The following is a 27,686-nucleotide window of genomic DNA, read 5'->3' as shown; positions in this document are numbered from 1 at the left end:
TACAAGCTGTTGTTTTTATTCACAAAAAAACGTCAATACATTGACATTTCGCTAAAGAATCAAAATTCACAAAGTACGAGCAAACGACAAATACATTCCTGTAACAGCAGCGCAACGATGGCCAAATAATGAGATTCCCTGCAGACAGCTGTACCACCAGCACCAAGTTGAGAGGCAAAGTTGTACAATCCACCCCGACTGACCATCTGTGACAATTAAGCTTCATAGCTCATAGATTTCTCCAGGATAAATATTGTGATCCGTTTATTTTACACGAGGCCGGCAGCCGTGGCTGCACTGCTTTCCAAACCCAGACGTCAATGCATAAAGTACTGCACCGGTGGCTTCCGTGAAGTCTGTCAAGCGGCACTTCTCGCGCAGCTCTGCGAGTGAAAAGGACGTTGTTATCGACGTGCTCGTGAATTTTTACGGAAAAACACATTGCCAAACGTGGAAAAGTGGTCTGATGGGGAGTGCCGAGTTGTTTTAAGATGCATTGTTATAAAATAACCAATTGCTCTTTGGTGGCCAATTTGGATGAATGACGCTGTTGGCACGGCACGCATCTCGCAAACGGAAAGGATGCAAGTTGATAGTCCATGTAGGACTTAACTTACATCACCATCGTCCCTGCAGTCCAGGGTCAATACATTGAGTACCACATTGTGAGAAGCCGTAAGAAGTTGTTTTTTGGACAGAACTACCCCAAGAGGAATGTACATCACTGGTTCAACGGCACTAGATGCTTGTTTAATCAGGGAGATTTTAAGTTATTTACTTCATCCACGACGGTAAAACAAGCGATGATGCCAAACAGAACACGAGTATCTTTTATATGACCGAGAACCAATTGCCGATGTTTTTGCAAGGCCCTGTTACAGGTTTGGAATTGCGCGTACCAAATGGAGGCGCCACAAGCGATGTGGTGATGTCTGCACTGCAGTGGAACAAAGTCTCCCGCCATCAAGGGCACCGTTCCCGTATCGCATCTTCAATTGAAAACTCGCTTATTTAGAACTGCCTTTTGTGTTTAGTTTAGTCCTTCGCCAGATTAGCACGGCTGGCTACGTACGATGTGAAAGAAGTTCAACATACGTATGTACATACATTCAATCACCCGCTCCCCTTAACCCAGCTCCAGCCTGGCTTAGTGCAGTGATTGACCACCAATCTCTCCTCAATACCTAATCCATCACTTCATAACACCTCCCAGTGCATTTGTTGGGTACTGTTGTCTCACTTAAACAAACATGGAGGCACCACTGATTCCCACCCCCACTAATCCCCATTTTCCATTTTTTACGTTTGCACCAATGAACAGTGGGCTCCGTAAATATAATGCTTACATGTGCGCAAGTGGCGAAAGCGAGTTTAGCAGTGACGAAAATTTCGTTCATTCAACTCGGGTTACATGGTGCAGTTTTCAGCAAAACCCAAGCAATCCGGTAAGTGGCGCACCTTACCAGGGAGCCTTACGGAGAAGTCCTTTGTCGTCTCGGCGAAGTTGACTATTGTCTGTGCGCAGTGAGTAGCATACAGCTCTCTCTCTGTACAGCACAAGGCAATCCTATCTCATGGGAAAATGTTGTCCGACTCTAAGCCTTCAAAGGCTCCCTCCTGCAAAGAGTATTTTTTTTTTACTTGGCTTCCCCTTTCATTCTTTGACAAAATTCAACTTCAGTCTATCGAGAAGCAACGTGCCGCATATCAAAGCCATGATGATAATTGAGATGCACAGTGGTTGTGACCAGTCCCTGGCACAACCAATACTAAGGGTTTAAAGGCCAAGCATGCAACGAAGCTGGTTGGGTGACTAACTTTTAAACTTTACAGAAAACCAGTGTTTTTTGCAGCCGAATATCACAGCTAAACGTATATATATGGATTATATTCAGAGGGGGGTTGCATTGTAGAGAACAGTCAACTTAACAGACTGGGTTTGACTTGGCCCATCATCTCACTAGAGTCCAAAACAATTAGTGACACTGTTATAAATCAACAGTGGCTATCCTATGCATAGACTGGGCCCCCACTCAGGGATTTTTTTTTTTAAATCCCTATAACTATCGCATAGCTGTTAACAATGGAACGAGGTCCACCCTATGGAGTGGAGACACACCTAGACTTTGACTCATCCGCACAGCAGAGCAACGTGGGGTAAGTCGGTCGTGAACTTCCCACACCAAGCGCAGGACGAAAACCCTGCGGCATATCCACAGGTGCGCGTCTCCCGTAACCACGGCACTGATGATGTGCCCCCCCCCCCCATGGGTGTCACTCAGGCAATGCGGAGGGGGTGACCGGCGGGGGTGACCAGGGGACATGCACTCAGTGCTGGGTCCACTGGATGCTCTTGAGGTCGATGCCGTCTTGCACCATCTCCCACAGGGGGCTGGGAACAACAGACCACATGTACCAGTTCATACACCGATGGATCGTACCCGCATATCTGCATTTGTATGTTACACCCGGCAGAGTAGGGCCATGCTTTTATCGCAAGGTTAAAATGAATCGCTTAACATTTAGACCGCAAGCCCTGCAAGACACTGTGCTAGAATGTGTCGTTAAACCCGCCACCACCCGACACAGCTCGTTCGTTACTAGGCCAGCACACCGGTGTATTGGACAGCGAACCCACAACGTTCACAATTAAGAGTAACGTCGTTTCACCGGTAATTACAACCAGCCTCATCAGGCGACGGCCAGATTATGGATAATATTGGTGGCAAAAGCCTACGTGTTAAACTGTGCTACAATCTTGGCGACGCGAGGTCACTGCACAAGCGGTATACAAATCTGTCCTGGGCCCCCTCTGCATTGACAGCCTCAAATGAGTATTTGGTGCTGCGTGTAAACATTAGCGACGGGGGATAGAAAGGTGGAGTGTGCGTGGTGCAAGCAACACTACTCCCGTGCCTGGCATGCTGGTCCCAACAAGTACGTGTTAGCAGCACTCGCCCCTACCGCACAAACACCCGCATTTTAGACTTGCAGATTGCAGCAGGAAGTGCCGTTATGTATGTTCAACTTTGCACCGTACAGAGCCAACTGTGCTAATCGGAGGTGCTCGATGAACGGTGAGCACCTACTAAGGCCAGCATGACAGTGGTGCTGCGCACATTACTCCCACGACACCTGTCTCCCGTCTGTACCAGGCACTCGTTTAATGTCGAGACACCCCTAAGAGAGGCCTGGGACATGTTCAGAAACCACTTTCCACTGATGAGGTGCACGGTCGGGACTTTGTTGGGACTTTGTTGGGACTTGGTTGGGACTTGTAGTGCAGTGTGAGAACCGCCGTGCCAGCACTCCGCTCGCTCACACAAACAGAAAGGGCCGTGCGTGTGTGTGCACAGAGCGCTGCTCACCTCATCTCGCGCAGACGGTGAACGTGATGAATGCACTTCTCCACCGTATAGTCCACTTCCTCCTTCGTGGTGAATCGCCCGATGCCGAACCTGTCGCACGATCAGAGAATGGTGGGGAGACGATGGCATTCCAACGGCAGGAGCACGCACCACGGCACTGCGCGTCTGTGAGACTCCCTCGGCCGTGTGCTCAACGAACAATCCGTCTTGGCTGGCACAACACCGCACTTATACCACGACGGGCCCTTTCGCGGAGCCATTTGTTGCATGCTCGGAGACCATTGAAAGCCACTGCACAAGAGAATGTTTCGAGAAGGATTCAAATTATTTCTTTCAAGTCAAGCGTGAGACGATTCGGGCAATGCTGAAGGAGAGGACGAAGAAGGCGTAGATAGAGGGGCGAGTGTGGGGTGCCTCGGTGTGGGCGGGTGTGGAAGTAGGACGGCACCTTTGATGTTAAGTAGTGCAATCAAAACTACGCAAAATGACAACTTATTTAAGTCGCAAACCTACAAGAGTAAATTAATATAAACTAAGACACCACCGAACACCACGGACAATTTTAAAAAGCTCAAAATAACGTAAACGCGATAAGTCAAATGGTTGATTATTTTTGACAGTCACTGGAATAAATGAGAATCCGTTTTATTTTCTGGTGGGAACAAGGGATTCAGAGAGAATTTTAGGAGCGCTGCTCCAGTGACATCACAAGTGTTCAGGGTGCAGCATGAGCCACTCTGATCGCCCCTGGGACCTGAGCCCAGGCTGAACTGGGCACGATGACGCACGTACGCGCGTTGAACTTCTTTCTCATGGTACGTAGCCAACCGTGCTAATCGGAGATGCGGGGTAAAGAAAACAAACTAAACACAAAAAGCAGTTCTAAAGCAATGAGTTTTCAATCTGGATTTAAAAGTGCATAGCTGCAGTGGTTTCCTAATTTCGGAAGAGCGTTCCAGACGGCCGCAGAAGCGCGTCTGAAAGCTCGCGATGCGGCGACCCGCCGTCTTTGTTCGCTGGCCAGCTGCCAAAAGCCGCTGCTGCGAGGAAGACCGGAGCTCGCGTGCTGGTTGATGTTCCTTGACGAGATCAGCGAGGTGTTGGCGGTTCATTTGTGACAAACATTTTGTGCACGGCAAGGGGGGGGGGGGAGCTCACCTGATGGAGGAGTGAGCCAAGTCCTCGTCAGTGCCGATGGCTCGCAGCACGTAGGAGGGCTCGAGCGACGCGGACGTGCAAGCGCTGCGCAAAAACGCGTCGACCGCATTAACACGCGGGGGGGGGGGGTCAAGAGTCAATGGGTGGCACCGCACTCATCGAGCACGACACGGCAGCGAGATCACGTGGTCACCTCCCCTCCCCACGGGTGACGCAGTGGCGAGATGTTAACTACCTTGCCTGGTATACGGGAGGCCGTGGGTTCGGTACGGACCCCGACGCCAACTGTATATTTGGAGTTTGCGTGTTTTCTCTCTCTCCATGGTGATGCGGATTTTTCTCCGGGTTCTCCGGTTCTTCCCTCCATATTTAAAATCAACGTGCATTTCCGAGTATTTGGTCGCTATAAATGTCCACATGATAAACCACTTCGCTGAGCTATCATTTGTGATAGCCAGGTCGCTTCTGAAACAGAGCTGTAGAGCTCAGTGGGCCTTACCTGGTAAAATAAAAAAAATAGTCTAGCTTTTTTCACAGTACACCATCTCTCTGGGTTCAATTAAATCGGCGCTTGTTTTGTGCCAAGTCAATAGCGATCTTCACAACTTCCCAACGTGAGATTGGCCACACTCGATAGAGCAACATCAATCTCGCTGCAATATCAGTACAACATATCAATCAAGTTTCGACGTAATTTTTTTGCAACTGCCTTTTACTTATTAATATTACATTCTGAAATGTAAAGAAAAACTCAAAAATGATATTTTACAACTGTCATTTTTGCTTTTTTTAATATAAAGTTGCTGCAGTTGTACACGGCATCTCAACTGAAGAGTCTTTGTGGGTTATGTGGCATCCTTCGAAGCTCATCGCATTGTTCATCCAGTAAAGACCCCATATCAGAATATAGCAATGTGGAATTCCCACCACTGCCTCAGAACCAACAATGGAAATGAGCATCACACCCCAAGCTGGTTTACGTAAGGCGAGTCTTCGATCATAAACTTGACTATGAAGGACTAGAGAGCATAATTTAAAAAAACCCAAGTCTCTTGCAGTTAAATAAAATTTTACATCGTATGAATCTATATCCACTTAAAACAAAATACTGAGCCAGTGGTGGACACACACCCACACCAGTGGACAGTGACTCCTCGACTTATGAACGTTCGACTCATGAACTTTCAGAGATACGAACAAACCTGTCCCTATGTCCAGTTGCCTGTTTGGACCGAGAGTCATAAGTTCAACCACTGCGCAATAGATAGCGGTGGTGGCATCTACATCCGCAGAACGTGAAGAACCAGTGGCATCTAACATCTACAGGCGATCAAACAACTTTTAAAGCCATTCTCAGTGTTTAGTATACATGCTTTACAACATGTTTGGAATCGACAGAAGCAAAGTTGGACTTATGAACAAATCGAATTATGAACAGACCTCTGGAACCTAACTCGTTCGCAAGTAGAGGAGTCCCTGTATATGTGCAGTGACTGTGATTGTCACTGTGTGGTGCCGGGCTTGCGAGGCCACGGTGGATAATGTGTTGGCATTATGTGCAGCCCGGTTACTGGGCGTAGTACCAGCACTAGCGGGGCTTGGGTGAGCGCTGGTTAGCGCTGAGGCACCACGTACAGTGTGCGGTGCGGGCTCCCGGTGAGGGAGCGAGAGGGAATGTCAGCCATCCAGGGTTACGTTGGGGCATGATACGCTGGTTGACCTGCCGACACGTGATTGGATGATATTGGAGGGGGGCCACCGGTGGACGGGGGCTGCTGGGCGGTCACGTGGTATAGAGGAGCTCTCGGAAGCCTTCGGGAAAGAGCTCGAAAGATCTAGAAGGTGGGCGGGGCGAGAGGCGGAGCCAGCCCCAGCCCAGGTCGATATAACGGAGGCTCCCCCATGAGGGGCTCGGGGTTCTTGACTGTTGGTGAGTGAAGATTCACGTCGGGTTGAAGAAGCCTCTAGCCACGCGGTCCGAGACCCAGCTCGTGGTCCGAACCGGGATAGCGGGACCGTGTCTAGTTCTGCCGTAGCGTGGCTAGATGAGCATTCATCACCCAAGTGTAGGTTGTGCAATGTTATGTTGAATTACTGAATAAATTTTGTTGCTCCCAAGACAACGTCTGCGACTCAGTTGGACTCACTACACATGGACACAAACACGAGTGTACATATACAGCAGTTTGTTGTCATTCCCCTGCACCTCCGATTAACACGGTTGGCTACGTATGGTGCGAACGAAGTTGAACATACATATATTCCAAGTTCCGAAGCGGAGGGCCAGTCTCTGCAGGGCACAACCACTGCCGACTTGCCACAATGTGTCACGGCCAATCGTGTCCCAGAATGATTATTGGCCAAATTGACCAGAGCATATTTTGCGTAAACCTTCTCATAGTCGAGTTGATCCCTCTTGCAACACCGACACCCAACCAGATGGAGAATGAGTGAAATTGATGGTGTGTGTGTGTGTGTGCGTGCGAGAAATTTGAAAGCATTTACCTTCCCGAGGACAAAGCTACATCCTTCAGAGCCATGAGAAGAGATTCACCCTCCACGTACGCAAACGACAGATTAATACAACCTATGGGACACAAACAACAGCCGCGTGCGCTTGAGTACACACACACACACAATAATTCTGCATCAACTCGTATGACACAATTATTTATCTGTTTCACCAAGACAACCCTGACTCCGTCCTAAGACTAATTTTACATGAAGCTTCAACATTTAATGCTTGGCTACATAGTTGAGCAATCATGTGTGGCCAGGTCACTTTCGATAAGATAGGTTAATACCTCAGTGGGCTTTGCCCTGGTAGCATGGGGATGGTTTAGTTTTACCTGCGAGTTTTTGGGTGATTTGTTTTCCTTTCGTGTACTTTGCACTACAGCTGTGTTGTTGTGCCGTTTGTTGTTGCAATGTTCATATATCCACCCCGACTGGACATCTGTGAAGCTCATCCGGATTCTTCCAGCATAAATAAATATTCAGATGCTGAAATCATGCCCGGTTAGTTGTTTGCATGCAGAAGCAAACATGTTGCCTTAAGAAAACTCGCCACGTATACCAGGGAATAACATTTAAACACAGCTATCTGAAGAACACCTCTGTTAGAAACCTACTTTCTGTACTGTTTCCTAAAAAGAACCCTTCATTGTGGTTTGCCAGAGGGGACACCACACACGATGTCCCTCCGTCTTGACGTCATCCACCAACCCTGCCTCCAGATAGCTGTATTGCATTGCACGTGTGCACGTCACAGCTCACACACAGACGAACCCTTGACAATACGTTAACACAACCATAACACACTGGTCAACGTGCACGGATGCTGCATTGAGTGCCTCTGCCAATGTAGCTAAACGATGTACAAACACCAACCCAAACCCTAATACAGCTCTGCTCCAAACCCCACTCCAATACAAACATTTGCCCGAATCCAAATCCCAATCCTAATACAAACACTTGCCTTATCCTAACCCAAACTCCATCCTACACTAACACTCTTAACAGTAACTCTCTCTCTACCTGTAATTCTACCACAAACACTAACCCGACATAAGCCATAATCCTTCCCCATCACTAACGACCATACATCACCGTTAAACCTAACTCTATCGTGACACTAACCCCCATTCTTATCCCGAACACAAACCTACGTAAATTCTCATCCCAATTTTCCCCTAAATCTACTGTGGCCATACAACCCAAACGATGGACCATACAGTAAACTGTGGTCTGCACTCCTTCAACGAAGGAGTCGTGAAACTACACCAACTCACTCCTGAAGCCCTCTTATAGCGAGCAGACCTCAACCTGTGTAATATAGCTCACGAACATATTGACATCATATGCAAGAATAAAAACCCATAAACCTAACCAAACCCTAAAACGAATTCTAATACTGTCCTAACCCTTACCTAACACTAAGACTAACCCCTCATACTAACCGCTCACACTAACCCTGTCTCTAACAATAACCTTCAGCATACCCCGACCCTACCCGAGTGCCAAGCCCTGTAAACCCATAGCCCTGAGGTAGCTGGGGCTTACCGTGGTACCTCTGCTCAGCGTCCCCGTTCATGATGACGTCCTTGAGCTCACTCATTAGCCTCTGGACGAGCCGATGAGACAGAGCCTCGATTCGCTTGTTGTCGTACTGACGGGGGGAGAGGGCGGTGGAAGAGGGAGCAGACCCGAATCAAACTCTTCCCACACCGGGCGCACTACTGGGGGGTGAGCGTTGTTAGCGAGCACCTATTAAGGCCAATACGCATGGCATGAGCGGATGGTGTGGCTAGCACTTTATTTCTTGGATACTGATATTGACTATATCACAACCCTTTGTATGCTGAACTTCGTTCGCACCGTACATAGCCAAATGTGCTAATCGGAGGTGCGGGGAGAAGGACAAGAAACTTAACACAAAAAGCAGTTCTAAAGAAATGAGTTTAACATTTTTAGCTCAAGATGACTTGGGGGAGGCGCAGGACAGGTCAGAATCACAGTTTTTCCTGCTGGTATGCGTCATGGCTAGGGACACCAATCATAAAAATATTAGTTTTTTTAATTTAGCCAGAAAACCTCACGGTCACAAGAGTCGATTTCAAGAGGCAAGTAAAATAGGTCAAGGGACACTTTTAATCGCTGAAATTAAATATTAATCCAATGACCTGTGAGCACTCAGATAAACTGTTCGCAAAGGCAAGATAAAGCCAATCAAATATCTGCGCTGTAATGAGAATAGGGTCGCGCTTACTACTCCAATGGAAGCTCAGAACCAACCTTGGAATATCCACATTCGCATGATGAAGGCCAGACTATGTACTGCATAAGACACTTGCCGATGACTTCTGACAAAGGTGGTACTCATTTTGTTGACACTAGGAGGGAGATGATACGCTCAGCTGATAGCCAACCAAATGTTCAACTCGCACCACAACACTAATCAATCTCTGCCGCACGGACCAGTCGACAGCCTATTTTCTGTACCGCCTATGGTTTGCTGCTGAGTATCCCGATCTCTCACCAACGAGCATAAACTATCATGCAAACTCTGGTCATTCTCGCAGCGGGTTTTTGGCTAACCCTCGAACACTGCATCGTGCGCTTTCAGATGCGCTTCTGCGGCCGTCTGAAACGCTCTTCCTTCCGAAATTAAGAATCCACTGGAGCTATGCCCTTTAAAATCATCTAGATTTAAAACTTATTTCTTTAGAACTGTTTTTGTTTTGTTAGTTTGTAGTCCTTCCCCTGCACCTCCGATTCGCAAGGTTGGCTCCGTACGGTGCGAAAGACGTTCGACGTGCGTGCGTGCGTACATAACACCAACGCCGTAGAGAAATGGCGAAGGATTGGGGAGTATGGTCGGGGGAGGGGGGGGGGGGGAGCAGGGGGGCTGCGTCGCTCACCTCCATCTCGTACAGCGCGACGTCGCACGCCGCCCCGAGCCCCACGACGAGTGGCGTGGGCACGGTGCCCGAGCGCAGCCCCCGCTCCTGGCCCCCACCGCTCTGCAGCGACTCGACGCGTACACGCGGGCGCCGCCGCACATAGATGGCCCCAACGCCTGTGCGCACACACGGGAGACAAAGATCCCCGGCCGTGTGGCCTCGACAAACTCGTAGGGCGAGTGCCGTTAACAACACACAACAAAAAAACGTTTCATCGTGTGTTCATGTTGCTATGCTGTTGCAACGTTCCGACCCGCCCCAACGACTGGACATCCGTGAAAAAGAGCTTCATAGCTCATCGAATTTTTCTCCGTTATAAATAAATATTCTGAGCCTGTTAGCGAGTGGCACCTATCTTCTTATTCTTTCGTATTGCTCATGTAAATGCAGAGCGACGACTACAATTTCACTTTCAGGCGGTCCAGCCAGACATCCGCGTCAGGAGCAGCGGAGTGTATTGCTGCGTTTTCTTCTTCGTATTTGTGGATCAGTGGCACCTATGAAAGGCCGGCACGACACACAAGCGGGTTGTGTGGTGTGCCAGCACCAAGCCCATCTGCGATGTTTACACACCGCACTGGGTACTTTGTTTCAGGTCGAGTCGACCTTTGGGGGAAGGCCAGGATTGGTTCAGATCATCGTCACTGGTGTTGGCCGTGAGCGGGAATAAAACTCGGGTCGCCGGGTTCTAGGCGCGGCGTAGCGCTAACCGGTGAACTACCGCTTCCCATGATACAATTGAGCCACAGGCAAACACGCAGTTCCCACCACCTTTGACATGAATCATAATAATAATAACAGACAGAGTGCACCGGCTGACAAATGCACCTTCACCCCTCTGAACCCCAGGCACACTGAAGAGCGGCGCATTCGCGTGCAATCGCGACCTTTGGGACCGTAGATCTTGTGTCCGCTGATGGACATGAGATCGATCTTCATGTCGTTGACGTCGATGGGGATCTTGCCGATGGCCTGTGCTGCGTCCGTGTGGAAGAACACCTTGTGCTGGCGACACAGCTCTCCTGTGGGGTGGTGGCGGCGGCGGCGGTGGGGGGGGAAATGCCAGGAACGGGGCAACGAGTTGGTCAGCAGCGCACCGCCACGGCAAAAACCGATAACTCACACGGGTAGTAACAATCCACTGTCCGTATGGTGACTTTACAGTGGCTAGTAACAGCGCAGATGGTAACTGGCCTACGATTTCGTCACTTCCTGCATGCGGAATGTATCAGGGTTTTCGCGATATGGCGATACTACAATATATCGTACAATATAAGATCCAGAAAAAACATATCAACCACGTGTAAAGTATCATATCGTGACTTTCATCGTTAATTTTTTTTCCTACTGACTATAAATGATAGCAAAGTGTTCAATGGATGATTGAATAATGTTGTGGAACTGACAAACGTGTGCATTATAACCATTATAGACTGAATGATTATAATGACTCGTGGCAGGCTTATGTTGACTGAACAGCAGTTGAGGAAGCTCATAAGTAATCTTAATGCGCACTAGAAATATGGCAAAACACAAACCAGCAGAAGCGTGAAATATAATTACAAAGTTATAGGAAAATGATATTGTGACAGCACTCTGAAGGAGCATAGACCGAAGCTAGTACCTGAGTGTAAGATTGCCTAGGAATACCAGGTGTTGTAGGATTGGGCTGCATGGTGGGCAGTAGATGGAAGCACAGCAAACGGGTTCTTGAATCCGTGTGCAGTTTTGAGTGTTGCCCCCTTCGTATGCACGGGTTTTCTCAGGCTTCTCCCACATGACAAACACTCATTACATGGAATTGGCCCATCATGTTAATGCAGAGCCCTCCTGAGAAAGGAGTATTTGGACTCATTCCGGCTTTCCTAGGAAATTAAAAAGGACTAATTATAAATAAAACTCAAAGAATATACAAGCTCAATTGATTATTGGGCTGGCAAACAACAGCAAGGAGTCGAAATTCTACATTCCTACAGCACGCATTAGTATTTCTAGAAGACACCAAACCTTGCTTATCTGTAACATAACTCGACAGTTATGTAACTGCATAGTGATGTAGGTGCATGCCTGCACAGTTTTGTAATAACAACAGAGTCATGGTAAGTGTCTCAGTCTCAAGATTATGTTTTGGAAGGGCCATGCTTCCGATGTTTTAGTTAACTCCTTCCTGTGTAATTTTTGCCAATGAGACAAACCAGATTCCACGGGGGAAAAAACCCACGCATAGCAACAGGAGTTGAAATTCTCAGATTTCCCTTATTTAACACAATGAATTCAGCTGTTCATCTTCCACGGTGTGCTTCACTGCAAGGCCCGTGGGCCACTGGCGGCCCCCTGGTGGCCTTTAGTGCGGCCCCTGGCGTGCAGGGCCCCCCCCGATAATACACAACAACACGTGACAACACCCCTTGCAGGCGGTGTGGCGGCCCACATACTGATATCGTCCAATACGCGAAAGTGGCCCCCCTCAGAACATGAGTGATAATATATGTATATATCTACCTATCCAGGAAAGCCATACTGCATCATAGGACTCTTTTCCAGGAGGGATCCTGCATTGCATTTTTATTTTAAGATGTTTTCATCCAATGAATAATATTTTTTTGCCAAGGGCCCCTGGACGCAAAACACTTTTTTTTATAATATAAAAAGGCGGGCTAGAGATGTCTTTAGGAGAGATAGTATAACAGATGTATTTCAGACAGTGAAATATGATCGAAATATGTAGCGAGAGGAGAGATAGCAGATGTAGGATAACTATTAAATGAGAAGAGACATGAGGGACGGACGAGAGAAAGATGCACAAATAAAAACACGTATACAGCACTTCGATGAGGCGAGATACATCCATCCACTGCAGTCCTCACTCCAAGCCCAACCAACTCTACACCCACAAGCCCGCATGCTGATCCAGATGGTCCGTTTAATCATTTCACATTCGTGGCAAATATCAAGGATTATTATTTTTATTTGAAAGCCACGGTGGCGCGTTGTGTACCATGTGGCAGGCTCGATTAGGCCACAGTTTGTGCAGCCCTAGCGTAAGACAACACCTTGTGCATGGTATGTGTGAAGTGTGGGGTGTGTGGTACGCAATGTGTGGCATGTGCTGCGTGATGTGTGGTATGCATAGAGCGTGGGGCGTGTGTTGTTCGTGGTGTGTGTGTACATACTGTTTATAATGTGCATTGTGTGTAGTTTGCGTGTGTACCGTGCGGGGTGTGTAGTGTACACTGTGTGTTATGCAGACTGTGGCGTGTTGTGTACCGTGCAGGGTGTGTAGTGTACACTGTGTGTTATGCAGACAGTGGCGTGTTGTGTGCCGTGTGCGGTGTGCAGTGTGCGTGGCCTGTGTCCTGTGTCCCGCGTGGACTGCGGCGCTGTGTAACAAACACTCACCAATTTCCCTGATAGGTTGCTTCACACCGATCTCGTTGTTCACGGCCATCACAGACACCAGGCACGTGTCCGGGCGCAGCGCCGCCTCCAGTTCCTGTCACGGGCCGACACACACAGAGCGCATAACCATCGGCAGGGCTTCAAGCCTTGTCCGGCCATCGGCAGGCTCATTAAGTCTTGTCGAATGCTCTGTGGTGAGCTTTAAAGCAGATCTTGCTTGGCGGTCAGTTTTAACGAGATTCGCTTAATAATCGGCAGTGCAGCAAACGTCACGTAAAGGTCAGCAGTGCGATGAGCCTCACTTAATCTTGAGCAGCTCATGTAACCCTGAGCAATGCTTAATTAGCCTGAAGACGGCGGTGTCCCCCAGCGCTAAACTCAATCAGAATATGGCGAGTTTGCCATCAACTCGCAAACGGGGTGGTCGACACAGCCTCTTACCCCCCTTTGGGCTTGACGAAAGGAGCAACACTCTGTGTAAAGTCGACAGTGGGATTGTGCTATGGACAGACTGCCCCCTACCATGTGAATGGTGATTTATTTTTCTGTTTCTTCTGGCTTAAGGCCACAGGGACAAGCACCAACCTGGGCGGTGCTCCGTTTGAGCAGCGAGACCCAATTTGTTATTTTTTTTTGTTTTACAAATTCCGTTAAATATTGATTTACACTCAAATTTGGGATGTTTTAAAACTGCTGGCACATGGCAAACTACACTCGTGAATGGCACCACGTGGTCTTCAGCAATCAGTGATGTCAATTTGAGCCACGAAAGAAAACACAATTGGGAATCATTTACACATCTTAGCAAAATGAGAAATGTTCGTTGTTTGCTGTTACAGGGAAACCCAAACTGCCCATAGCATGGATTTGGTTGTGGGAGTATTTAAAAAACAAAAAAAACTGTTTTGCAATGTTGCATGTGTGTACTCAAGCCCTGTGATGTTATCGAGGGATCAAATATTAAAGGCAGCATTTGACCAGTTTAGCTCGGAGGATGTTTTTGGGTTGTGGGTACAAATCATGGTCATCATGTCCTTACTACACGGCTCACAAAAGTCATTGTGACACTATGGTTCACAATTACACACGTACGTGAATTTAACCAAATACACATCATTAAAGTATGCCCATTGGCTTGTGTACTGCATTTTGAACCCGGAAAACCTACTTCGATTCCCGTCCATGTCTAGCATTCTTGGACAGTGATATTTGAACCATTCCTGGAAATCCCCCCTTCACCAACATGCACCAACCAACTTGTTTATATATGGTGGTGATAATAATATGCTCCTGTTGCCATTGCTGCTGACAATTATATGTATGCAACTACTACTGCTGATGATGGTGCTGATGTTATTGTTTCTGCTGATGTTACTGCTTACAATGATAATCGTGACCACAATACAGTTACTGTTGCTACTACTTCTATTGTTACTGCTGCCAGGTGCTGCTGCTGATGCTAATGCACGAACTAAAACTAAACTTTTTATTTTACCAGGTAAGGCCCACTGAACTATATAGCTGTTTTTGAGAAGTGACCTGGCCACAAATCATAAGCTCAATGAAGTGGCTTATCACGTGGAAATGTATTGCAGCCAAATACTCTAAAAGCATGCTTCTAAATGTGTAGGGAAAAACCGGAGGACCAGGAGAAAAATCCACGTGACCACGGGGAGAGAAAGAGATATGCAAACTCCAAATATACAGGTGCCATGGTCGAGATCGAACCCACGACCTCCTACATACCAGGCAAGGGAGGGGGGGTAATCGTACCCGTGGTTAAATCACAAGCCTGCGTGCTTATATTAGGTTTTAGAATTGTGTTCGTTATTTACTTACTTGCTTTTAGTTCTATGCATCGCCCTGCGACCTCTTGAGTGTAACGTGCTAGGTGTAAATTATTATTATTATAATAATAATCTTGCCACCGTGGTACGTGCTGCCTGCTGCTCTCCCCGGCCGAGCGAGCACCTTCATGTCGACGAGGCCGTTGCTCTGCACGGGGAGGTAGGTCACCTCGAAGCCCTCGGCCTCGAGTGCGCGACACGAGTCCAGCACACACTTGTGCTCCGTCTGTGTCGTCAACACATGCCGCTTGCGCTGCTTGTAGAACCGCGCCACTCCCTGCCACGCGCGCACGCAGGTACAAAGTAGGTGCACGCGTGTGCAAGGCAAAGACAAATGTCCATAACAGAGGTTTTTGGGGTTAGATCGCGTAAATATAAGCGTTGTGAAACACGCAACCACCCGACACAGCCAATTAGTAGGGGTTTGTCAAGTAAACCCACAAATGTTGTAGGTATAACCTCCAACACACCGGCGTGCTCAACTAGTAACAAATTGGCGTGCTTTGTTCACGTGACAAACCTTACTATAGGTGACCCCCCCCGACTTACGGCGGCCCGACTTGCGACCCCCCGCTTTACGACCTTTCTTATAGCAATTAAGACCCCCGCCCGCCCCCCCCCCCCCAGAAACGACCAAAACTCGTATCTACAACTGCCTAACGACCACGACCGACTCCGAGTCGATTGGTGACGAGCCTGCGCAAATTATGCGCAGGCTCGTGGCCAGATGAGGCTGCTTTGCTCTTCTGCCGTGTGCGTATGTACAGTAAAGCCCGACAGTCCGCAACTGTGCCGACAGCAACCGCAGCGGTGTCTCTTTCGCAACGCTCTTAATCTTCTTCGTAAATGTCCTTACATTTCTCTTAAATGTTCGCCTTTCGCTACGTCCGAAAAGAGGAAATGTGATGCACGTGCAGAGAAGTACTTGAGAATTTTCAAATGTGTTTGTTTTTACTTGATAAATGGATTGTGAGGGTTAAGTTACGATAACATTTCTTTCGGGTTATTTTCATTTATTTTCGAAGGTCAATTTGGTATTTTTTTTACGGTACGTAACGGGTTTCCAGGAACGGAACCGCCAATGTATAACACTGCGCCCTATGGGATTCGAGGGTTTCGACTTATGATGGCCTCGACTTGCGACCGCCATATAGGGACCAATTAGGTCAAAGGTGCGGCGGTTGCCTATAATTAGTTGTGTCAGGTGGTGGCGGGTTTAACGACACATTTATATTTACGCGATCTAACCCAAAAACCTCTATTATGGATATTGGTCGTGAAAGCCTACTTGCTAGACAAGACAATGTGCAATGTGACATCATATCCTGCTCAATGTGCCGGCCCCGGGCTTGTGCTCATGACACCAGAGCTGATACGGGTATTGCCCTCTGATTACCCAAAGTCTTCTCTCATGTTGACACATTTACCATTAAAAAAAAATCTCACGATTTCATATATATAATAAAATAAATACAAACAACGAACCTTGCCCAGATGAGGCCACTGCATTATTTACTTCCGGCTAGGTAAAAAAAAAAGGACAATGTAAAAAAAATCTAAACCTATTAAGATATTTTTTTTAAAAATGTTAACATTGTCAAATAAATTATCCGCTGCAATCTCCGATGAGCACGGTTGACTAGGTATGGTGAAAAAGCAGCTCAACATACACACAGACATACCTTCACGGCGATGTTGTTGGACTCGGTGGCTCCGCTGGTGAATATGACCTCGCGAGGATCGGCTCCGATCAGCGTCGCAACTTGCTGCACGGTGAACGCAGCAACAACAACAACAACGACGACAAAGCGGGTTGGGGGGGGGGGGTGGGATGTGGTCGACGAAACCCTCGTGGGCAGTTTCGCTTCACGGGTGCCTTTAGCAAAAATCGCACGGCGCCATCGCACCGAGCACACACGAGCAATGGCGTCAGCGCGCAACAACGGAGGCGGCGGGGGGTGGAGAGAAGAGGCGGGAGGCGAACCTGCCGTGCTTTCTCGACGGCCGCCTCGCTCTCCCAGCCGTAGGCGTGCGTGCGCGAGTGCGGGTTGCCGTAGTTGCCGAGCATGTGCGGCATCATGGCGTCCACCACACGCGGGTCCTGTTAAACGCGCGCGGGCACACGGGACGCGCGCACGGGTTAGAGCGTGGGCCGTGGCTACAGCGCACCGGGGGGGGGGCCCCGCTCGGTCGGCTGCGGTGGCACACGCCTGCAAAGCAGCGCTTGGGAAATGCAAGGTTAGTGGCTAGCGCAGAATTCATGACCCTCCCAACCTGCAGCTCTGTGAGGTGGTAGTACAGAAATGTGTGCTGCTCGGCCACCCACAAGAGCATTTGGCGCAACAGTGGCGAGATGTTGACTACCTCGCCCGGTACACAGGAGGTCGTGGGTTCGAACCCGACCCTGACGCCTGCGGTATATTTAGAGTTGGCATGTTATGCCCGTGGTCGAGTGGATTTATTTTGCAGGTACTCTAGTTTTCCCCTCCACAATAAGAAACGTGCGTTTCGAGTAACTGGAGGCTGAAAAATAGTTCTGTTTCTTCACCTGAAGACGGCTGCTTGTGTTGTGGCCGAAACGTCGTGATTATTTTGTTTTATTTTTATTATTTCCCTTCTACATGCAGTCACGAAAGCTTTAAACAAAAAAATAAAAATAGTTTAGAGTTTGGGTATTTGAGCGTTTCGCCCTTTTGTACGTGACGTGGGTATTCTCGGACGGCTCTAGTTTTAGTCCCACATACAACTTACTTGCTAATTGGCCAAACATCTCAAGTACGGAAACTCGAAGTCAACCGCGAATAGTCGAGCCACAAGGGCACAATCTGCGAACTGTACCTCAATTAATTTGGCGCGAGTGGTGAAATCTGTGAAGAGAAAACCGTGATGGGCGAGGATTTTGGTGTATTACATGCAGATTGACTCAGCAGCAAGCGTATACTGTATGTCTGAAAGAATCAGGAGGTGTCAATGGGAATGGTGGATACCTTAAACTGCAGCAACGAATCCTTATACAAAATACAAAGCTCAGCCATCTAGTCTTATAGCCTGTAGGGGGCAAGTGTCGTTCGAGAGCACCTATTAACGCATGTGCTCAGCAACTGGAATTTAAAACCACTCTAGTGGCGCAGTTTAAAAACCACTGCGCTGCCAAAAGCACACACACACACGGGAATACCAGAACACATTGCTCAAACTGTCAACGCACCAGTGAACTCTCCTCCAAGCAGCCCGAAGCCAGCCAACACTTGCTTTAGAGTTTAGTTTGTTGTCCTTCGCACGCACCTCCAATGAGCACGGTTGGCTACTTATCGTGCGAACGAAGTTCAGCATACACACGCACACACATACCCAGTTCGCGCAGTGCATCATGTATTTCTCACTGTGTTCTCACTGCATGTTTAAGCCGTCATGAACGATTACGTGCAAATTATTTGACGATTCTGCATTGGCAGTGATGCAAAAACACAATGACCAAGACACTTTCATAAAGAACACTGCTTTGAAGCAAATATAGGCAACGTTTCAGGCAATGGCCCTACTTCATAGCACAGAGGCCAGAGTGATAGAAACTGCAATTTACACCATGGGGCCTGATAATAATGATAGTTAAATCATGTTTCCTGATGAACAAATGCTTGACTAGGCATATGAAGTTACCGATGAGTAATTATGAAAAAAAAAACTCTTCAATAATGAAAGAAAATGCTAAAATAAAGTTATTTGTATTCCAAGTGAAATAGTAAAATATTTCTTGAACATTGTATTATGGGTGGCCCGTTGTAGTGAGGTCAATGGCAACATCATTAGCATAATTCACTTAGCGATGCATTCCTGGGCCTGTCATTTCAATATGGGGTACCATGGTCGTGAGAACTTATCTCCCTCATCTGGTGTGCAGGAAGTAGTTGGTTCATTCCCGACCCCGACACCTGCCTTTGGCTGCTATAAATTTCCACTTTCGTTGCACCTTCGTTGAGCTATCACTTGTGGCCAAGTGGCTTGTGAAAAAAACTGGCACATTAAATAATAAACTTTTTAGTTTTGATATGGTCAGAGAAGCTCTTCTTAACTAACTCTCCCTGGTGTCTCTATGTATGTGCTATCAAGGGCCATTACCGAAAATATTACCTGTCATACATTTTTCCTTTTAAGGCCATGGTGTTATTGCCAAACGTGTTGCGTGTTGTCATTAAGTGCAGTCATTTTGGCTGTGGTCTCAGGTCTCCTATATTAACAGACTTCTTGTTTGTCCTGTTATGAAAGTACCGAATCGTTTCATTATGGAATCACAGCTGCTTAGGTTTAGTGTATCCCGCTACAACATTAGGCCACACTTATTCACGTTCCTGACATTCACACACACACATAAGTATTTGTAACAATGCTAAACATTGGGCGGTTCCCTTACGGTCGTGCCAGAGGACAGTGCTCGCGAATAGGTTATGGACTCGACAGGTAGGAATTGTGTTGCAATAACCCCCACAGTATCTGCATTGCTAAGGTACACCTAAAAAATGCAATCGGGAATTGCGTTCTTCCAACGGTCGTGGAATATTTTTTAGTCGTGGGTTTGGTGGTGAATGCCTGCAGTTTTATAGACTGTTTGTGGATCGAAGAGATATTCATGTGCGACACCGATACGCTTTAGACAATGATCGCAGCACAAAAAGTAGGCTATTGATCTGTGGAGTATTTTTTGAGTTAGATGCATGGGTTTTCTGCAGACAATTTGGTGTCCAACTACTTAAAAAACACCCAATCAGGCAAATACTACTGCCAAGGCCACTCCAGAAAGGCAGTGTTGAGATTTGTCGGAGGATTTCAGGCGGAGGACTTTTATCACTCTTTGTTCTTTTCGGTAAAGTCACGTAGGTAAAACAATTAAAATTAAATCACGACGTTTCGGGCGCAACACAAGCGTCCTTCTTCAGGTGGTGACAACTTAGTGAAAGCACACCGCTTTAGCACACCGCTTAAGTGCTGGACATCACGCTTAAGCGTTTGTGCTTTCGCTAAGTTGTCCACACCTGAAGGACGCTTGTGTTGCGCCCGAAACATCGTGATTTAATTCATTTTAAAAAATTTTACCTACGTGACTTTACCGAAAAAAACAAAGAGTACGAATCCTTGCAGTCACGAAAACTTCAAATCCAGGACTTTCATTGTCACTACCAGTGGCCACAATAGTTAATTCGCATTTACGTCACTGAACGGTACCAGTGCCGAGCTGAGGCAATCACAATTCCTTGTGAGTTAGCAAAGCCACGTTGCAGGCTGTAAGGTGGAGTAAATGTCCAGCAGTCCTTGTGTATTGGGGCCCCAGTACACTGCAGTGTCAATGATTGAGAGTGGCATTGCATCTCATTAGCGTACCCTGGGGCACACACAAAGCAATGGGAAAAATGTGCGAGAAATTAATTTACAGTGGAACAGAGTAAACCGTGCACGGCAGACCGGTTTGGAGGGAATTAATTTACTTGCCTACTCGAACACTCGTAAAACGTACGTTGCCAAACGTCCCATTCCAGAAGCCATCTGATAAAGAGTTTTAGACTGTACATTAGGGGTGTAGCACTACATCTATTCAGTTTCAGTTTATTTTGAAGTACCCTTTGAGCTAAAAAGCCCTTAAGTCGGGTTTCATCAATAAAAAAACACCGTTTCCGTGACATACATAACATAGAAAAATAAAAGACAAATGAATAAATAAAAAAGGTAAGAAATTATAGAATTTTAAATATAAAATTTCTCTTTTCAAAGTTTTGAGTGAAGAAATAAAAAAAGTGCAAGATTAGCCGTAAAAAGTGCCAATTAAAATCGATCCATACACTCCGGATACAAGCTTTGAATTGTGTTACTCTCTATTCGCATACCTGCTATGTACTTGGTTAACATGACCCTACTTTGTTGTTTTTTACTGGATGTTTCTGTTGCGCGTAGTCATCTTAAGATGTTTCTTCTTCAAGTTTTTGTTTGTTGCGGTTGCACCCGAGTCAAGAGCCGCATGGCTCACAGGGTTATGCTTAATAAATGAAACTGAAAAAAATGTCACTGGTTTTCACACCTGATGATGACTGCTTGTGTTGCAGTCGAAACGTCGTGAGAATTTTATTGTTTTATATATATTTTATTGTTTCCCTTCAACGTGACTTTACCGACAGAACCATGAATATGAATCACTGCAGTCACCAAAGCTTTAAATCAAAATTTGATACAGCTTATTCACTGCAGTGCATTCATTCAATGTGCAACGGAAGGCTGCGCTTCCACATATAGTGAAATCGCTATCACGCACCCTCCAATTACCTGCTCCATTATCCACACCCCCAGATAGACAAACAGACCTTTGCTATTATTTCCACTGCTGCACCAGTAAGAGGAGCAACTTGGAGATCAGGGCAAATCAATGCTAATTATCCACACTTACCCTACAGGTACGACACAACGTAAATTTAATTGTAATGGAATGGTGTCTTGAAGGATAATGGCCAGAAATACTTAATTGGATTTATTGTATATAATGTAAAGAAGCCCTTTGTTAATACACCGATGGATAAATGGCTCCACACGCAGTGTTGGCTGTGGGGGCTGTTTGACCCTACGGCACCATCCTGATCAGTGCACGTTGGTGAAGATGGGTGCCCGGGACAGATCCAGACATCACTCGCCACCGATACTAACCATGGCCAGACGTCAAGTATGGGTCGTGACGTACATCGCACGGCGAGCAAAACCACTGTGCCGTGGACAAATAGTATACTTTTAATGAAGTCTGTACGCCACAACGCTCCCACATTGTTAAATATTGGGCATGTAACAAATGCATCGATGTTTACACATTTATATGCAATGCATGCATAAAGTCGTTAAATATTGTACGATGTATGATCATTGTATGCCAAGTTCCATTGATTCTAAGCCATGCATTCCAACAGTGAATAGATATACAGGACATGAATGTCCTGGGCAAACCTTTTTGCAATCCACTCATGACCAGCATAGCAAGATATACATAAGTAGGCCTTCATCCAGCAATGGATTGATAAAAAAGTTCTATCTATATATTTTTTGCAAATGTTACCTTGACACTAACGGAATTCACAAAGGAACGAGACAAGAATGAAATCTAGATCCAGAACATATTTTACAAGTCATCAAATAATCTTGGTGAAAATTGTTACGTTCCTACATACTCAGGATGTGCTCTAGGTTTAAATTATAAATTAAAGTGCAATTATTTATTGAAAGTGATTTAATTTTGTGGATCACCAATTACGTTTATACATTGAAATCCACAAGCATGAAATAAAACCAAAATTCTGACTAAATATTAGAAAATCTGATATTTAAATGGAGGAAATCATAAACTAACTCGCTACAGTGAGGGAAAAAAGTATATTATTCCCTGCTGATTTTGTACGTTTGCCCACTGACAAAGAAATGATCAGTCTATCATTTTAATGGTAGGTTTATTTGAACAGTGAGAGACAGAATAACAAAAAATCCAGAAAAACGCATGTCAAAAATGTTATAAATTGATTTGCATTTTAATGAGGGAAATAAGTATTTGACCCCCTCTCAATCAGAAAGATTTCTGGCTCCCAGGTGTCTTTTATACAGGTAACGAGCTGAGATTAGGAGCACACTATTAAAGGGAGTGCTCCTAATCTCAGCTCGTTACCTGTATAAAAGACACCTGTCCACAGAAGCAATCAATCAATCAGATTCCAAACTCACCACCATGGCCAAGACCAAAGAGCTCTCCAAGGATGTCAGGGACAAGATTGTAGACCTACACAAGGCTGGAATTGGCTACACGACCATTGCCAAGCAGCTTGGTGAGAAGGTGACAACAGTTGGTGCGATTATTCGCAAATGGAAGAAACACAAAAGAACTGTAAATCTCCCTCGGCCTGGGGCTCCATGCAAGATCTCACCTCGTGGAGTTGCAATGATCATGAGAACGGTGAGGAATCAGCCCAGAACTACACGGGAGGATCTTGTCAATGATCTCAAGGCAGCTGGGACCAAAGTCACCAAGAAAACAATTGGTAACACACTACGCCGTGAAGGAATGAAATCCTGCAGCACCCGCAAGGTCCCCCTGCTCAAGAAAGCACATATACATGCCCGTCTGAAGTTTGCCAATAAACATCTGAATGATTCAGAGGACAACTGGGTGAAAGTGTTGTGGTCAGATGAGACCAAAATGGAGCTCTTTGGCAACAACTCAACTCGCTCTGTTTGGAGAAGGAGGAATGCTGCCTATGACTCCAAGAACACCATCCCCACCGTCAAACATGGAGGTGGAAACATTATGCTTTGGGGGTGTTTTTTCTGCTAAGTGGACTGGACAACTTCACCGCATCAAATGAACAATGGACAGGGCCATGTACCGTCAAATCTTGGGTGAGAACCTCCTTCCCTCAGCCAGGGCATTGAAAATGGGTCGTGGATGGGTATTCCAGCATGACAATGACCCAAAACACATGGCCAAGGCAACAAAGGAGTGGCTCAAGAAGAAGCACATTAAGGTCCTGGAGTAGCCTAGCCAGTCTCCAGACCTTAATCCCATAGAAAATCTGTGGAGAGAGCTTAAGGTTCGAGTTGCCAAACGTCAGCCTCGAAACCTTAATGATTTGGAGAAGATCTGCAAAGAGGAGTGGGACAAAATCCCTCCTGAGATTTGTGCAAACCTGGTGGCCAACTACAAGAAACGTCTGACCTCTGTGATTGCCAACAAGGGTTTTGCCACCAAGTACTAAGTCACGTTTTGCAGAGGGGTCTCAAATACTTATTTCCCTCATTAAAATGCAAATCAATTTATAACATTTTTGACATGCGTTTTTCTGGATTTTGTTGTTGTTATTCTGTCTCTCACTGTTCAAATAAACCTACCATTAAAATTATAGACTGATCATTTCTTTGTCAGTGGGCAAACGTACAAAATCAGCAGGGGATCAAATACTTTTTTCCCTCACTGTACATACTCAGGATGTGTTCTCGGTTTAAGTTATAAATGAAAGTGCAATTATTTCATTGAAAGTAATTTCATTTTGTGGATCACCAATTACGTTTTTTGGTAACACATTGAAATCCACAAGCATGAAATAAACCCGAAATTCTGACTAAATATTACAAAATCTGATATTTAAATTAAGGAAATCATAAACTAACCCCACCTCACTATATCCGATGAGATTTCTAAACTGGTCCAGAGTTGCTTTGCTTGAATCAATGTTGCTGAAACCATGCACTCCCTGAAGGCGGTGTCGCCGATGGGTTTTGTAAGATCTACTTTTTGTGACGATGGATATAAAAAGGAGACATTGTCTGCAAATGTATGATTATTCACAATAATGCTGATTATTCTAGGTTATGTAAAAGTATTCCCTCGTTATTCGGGAGGGATGTGTTCCAGAGACGCTTGTGAATAGCAAATTTCGCAGATGACATTCAAATACCTTAAATACAAAAATAATACATCTCATCACTTTCTTTCTCATCGCTTTATCTCGTCACTTTCTCTCGTCACTTTCTCTCCCTCTCGATGCAGTAGTTGTGTAGAGTTCCAGACGCGATCAGCGGATGAACCAAAAATCGCAGACAGCAAGTTGTTGAAAAAGCGAGGCAAACACCGTGTGTACTTATATACCGTACTCCTATTGAGAGTCACCCTTGCGTGTGTAAATCACAGTGGAGTGGACTCCCCAAGACTGTGCCGCCAGTCTCACCATGGGGGTCGTGGCCTGCACGTCCATGTAGAGCGGCCGGAGTTCATCTGGTCCGGGAAGAACCTTGACCTGTGTCACATCTATTACGACACGCACAAGAAGAGGAAGGACGGAGTTGGAACGAATACATTAACCAACAGTAACCTTGAAGAAGCTGGAAAGCCATTCCACCTTCGAGACTGAGGATTTTTCTCCGTGTTTGTGTCACCATATGAAAACAAATGTAGCCATGCGTTGTACCTTAAAACTAATCACGTTTTTTTTATTTAACCAGGTAAGGCCTACTGAGCTTTGTAGCACAACAAAGTGGCTTATCGTGTGGAAATGTATCGCAACGAAATACTATAAACGCGTGGTTGTTTCTGAATGTCAAGGGAAAAACCGGAGGACCCGGAGACAAATACACGCGACCACGGGGAGAAACCGAGAGACGCAAACTTCAAACGTACAGGCGTCAGTCGGGATCGAACCCACGCCCTCCTTGTATATCAGGCGAGGTAGTTAACATCTCGCCACATTAATAAAGGTCAACCACGTCCAGACGCCAGGTTATGCTACTCTTATGCCACCCTGGTGCCAGGTCAGTGACAACGATTCCATTTATATTCTTAGCTCTTTCGGTAAAGTCACGTTAAAGGGAAACAACAAAACAATAAAATATATACAAAACAATATATACAAAACAATATATACAAAACAAAATACAAAACAATAAAAAAAATGTTTTGTTTTGTATATATTTTATTGTTTTGTTGTTTCCCTTTAACGTGACTTTACCGAAAGAGCTAAGAATATGAATTACTGCAGTCACGAAAGCTTTAAATCAAAACGATTCCATTGTTCAAGCTCAATGTCCACGTGCCCCTCGGGTTAATTCCACTCTCGTGATGCTAGCTCGGAGCAAAGCCACCACCCTGGGTGGTTGGAACTCTTTCCCGCATTATCAGGAACTGCAGGGGGGAATCCTGATTAAAGAATATTCTCGAACTGGCAAACACCGCCCCTCCCCTACAATGCCAGGTGAATGCCATCCCTCCCTCCCGGCCCACGAAGGCCTAGTTCATCTCCCTGCCACTCATCCAATGCCACATTTATGCCCCTTCCCCCCTGGAATTCCAGGTTAATCCCCCCCCCCCGCCCCATTAAAAGGCAGGTTAATGCCTCTCCTCCAATTCAGGGTTAATGCCTCGGTCCCTCGCCCAATGCCCCTGCCACCCCCGCCTCATCTAAGGCCAGGCTCATGTCGCTCCTCCAACTCAATGCCGCTTGCACCCCCGTCGCGTCCCCCACGCCCCCCAGGACCCCGGACCCAGGCCCCCGAAGTCCCCCGTGGCTTCACCCTGTGTCGCGCTCCTCCTCTGCGATGGCCTTGCTGCCGCCACTGCCACGCCGCGGGGCCAGAGGGCCCTCGCGTACAGCCTGAACAGCATGTCCGCTCCTCGTCCCCTGGCTGCTGCTGCTGCTCCTCCTGGCTGCCGCTTGCTCCTCGCCTGCTGCTGCTCTTGGATGATGCTTCTCGTGCCCCTGCTCCTCCAAGCTGCCGCTGCTCCTTCGGTCTCCCGCTGCTCCTTCGGTCTCCCGCTGCTCCTCTCGGCTTGCTGCTCCTTCTCTCGTCTCCAAGCTGCCCGTCTGTTGCTGCTGCTCCTCTCCTGCTGTTTCTCCTGCCTGCTACTCCCTCTCTCCTGCTACTCCCTCTCTCCTCTCCTGCTGCTGCTTCTCCTCTCCTGCTACTCCCTCTCTCCTGCTGCTGCTTCTCCTCTCCTCCTGCTGCTTCTCCTCTCCTCCTGCTGCTGCTGCTTCTCCTCTCCAAGCCGCCCGCTGCTTTAACTGCGCGGTACCGACGACGCCGCTCGCCGCGAGTAACCACGCGCGGCGTCCCCGTGGCCGCCAACAGTCGCTCCGATTGGTCCGATGTTGGGTCACGTGCGGCCGCGCCGACCAACGGCGAGGCGCGGGCACGCCGACGTGAACTACGGAATTCAAAAGGAGGCGATTATGCTCGCTCCGGGGCCCAATTACACAATGCGGCCCCGCACCCTGAATAGTCGTTAGATTTTTGATTTATAGCTTTCGTGACTGCAGGGATTCATATTCTTTGGGTCTTTCGGTAAAGTGACCACCACGTAGAAGGGAAACAATAAAATAATATTGTTTTATATATTTTTCATTTTTTTTATTTCCCTTCTACGTGATTTTACATTGCGGGGGTCACAAAAAAGATCTAAAAAAATCTTGTATAAACACAAGATTCAGGTCCGATTCAACACAGTACATAAAATCCGTGATCTGGTTCCGTCTGTAAAAGATGTGGTTCCAGACATACAGTACCCGGGCGTCTACAAACTAAGTTGCCTCTGTGGTAGCAGCTACATTGGAGAAACCAAACGACATATCTCGGACCGCATTCGTGAACACAAAGCAGACTTGAAACACGGTAGGACCAACACCTCGGCCGTGGCAGATCACTGTTATAATTCAGTAGGCTCACATGACATTGACTTCTCCAAGACAGAGGTTCTCTGCAAGCCATCTGGCTACCATGAGAGATTCGTTCATGAGGCTATCCACATATACAAACACAGAGACAATTTCAACCGAGAAGATGGATTCTGGCTTAGTAACCATTGGAAAGACGTTATAAACAATTTCGGTTCTTGATTGAGTGTATTTTATGGTGACTTTCAGACCGCAGTCCATTCGCTGACACTGCCTATT

The 27,686-nt window shown here is 46.8% G+C and overlaps 1 protein-coding gene across 1 annotated transcript; it reads right to left on the bottom strand.

Moving 5' to 3' along the window:
• Positions 1–26,887, bottom strand: NFS1 (NFS1 cysteine desulfurase). Its single transcript, XM_032957533.2, has 13 exons — positions 26,311–26,887; positions 24,972–25,051; positions 17,219–17,335; positions 16,917–17,000; positions 15,359–15,511; positions 13,388–13,481; positions 10,876–11,010; positions 9,947–10,104; positions 8,589–8,694; positions 7,032–7,113; positions 4,527–4,610; positions 3,369–3,458; positions 1–2,392 (listed from the first exon to the last, which is right to left on the bottom strand). The coding sequence occupies exons 1-13, from the start codon at positions 26,399–26,401 to the stop codon at positions 2,329–2,331; spliced, it is 1,338 nt and encodes a 445-aa protein (XP_032813424.1). The 5' UTR covers positions 26,402–26,887; the 3' UTR covers positions 1–2,328.
• Positions 26,888–27,686: the final 799 nt, after the last annotated feature.

This window comes from Petromyzon marinus, chromosome 20, assembly GCF_048934315.1.
Source record: "Petromyzon marinus isolate PM22_M1 ecotype Great Lakes invasive population chromosome 20, UKy_Petmar_22M1.pri1.0, whole genome shotgun sequence".
In the NCBI taxonomy this organism is placed as follows: Eukaryota; Metazoa; Chordata; class Hyperoartia; order Petromyzontiformes; family Petromyzontidae; genus Petromyzon; species Petromyzon marinus.
The sequence above is the reverse complement of the archived record's forward strand: the minus strand, read 5'-3'. Positions and strand labels throughout refer to the sequence as shown.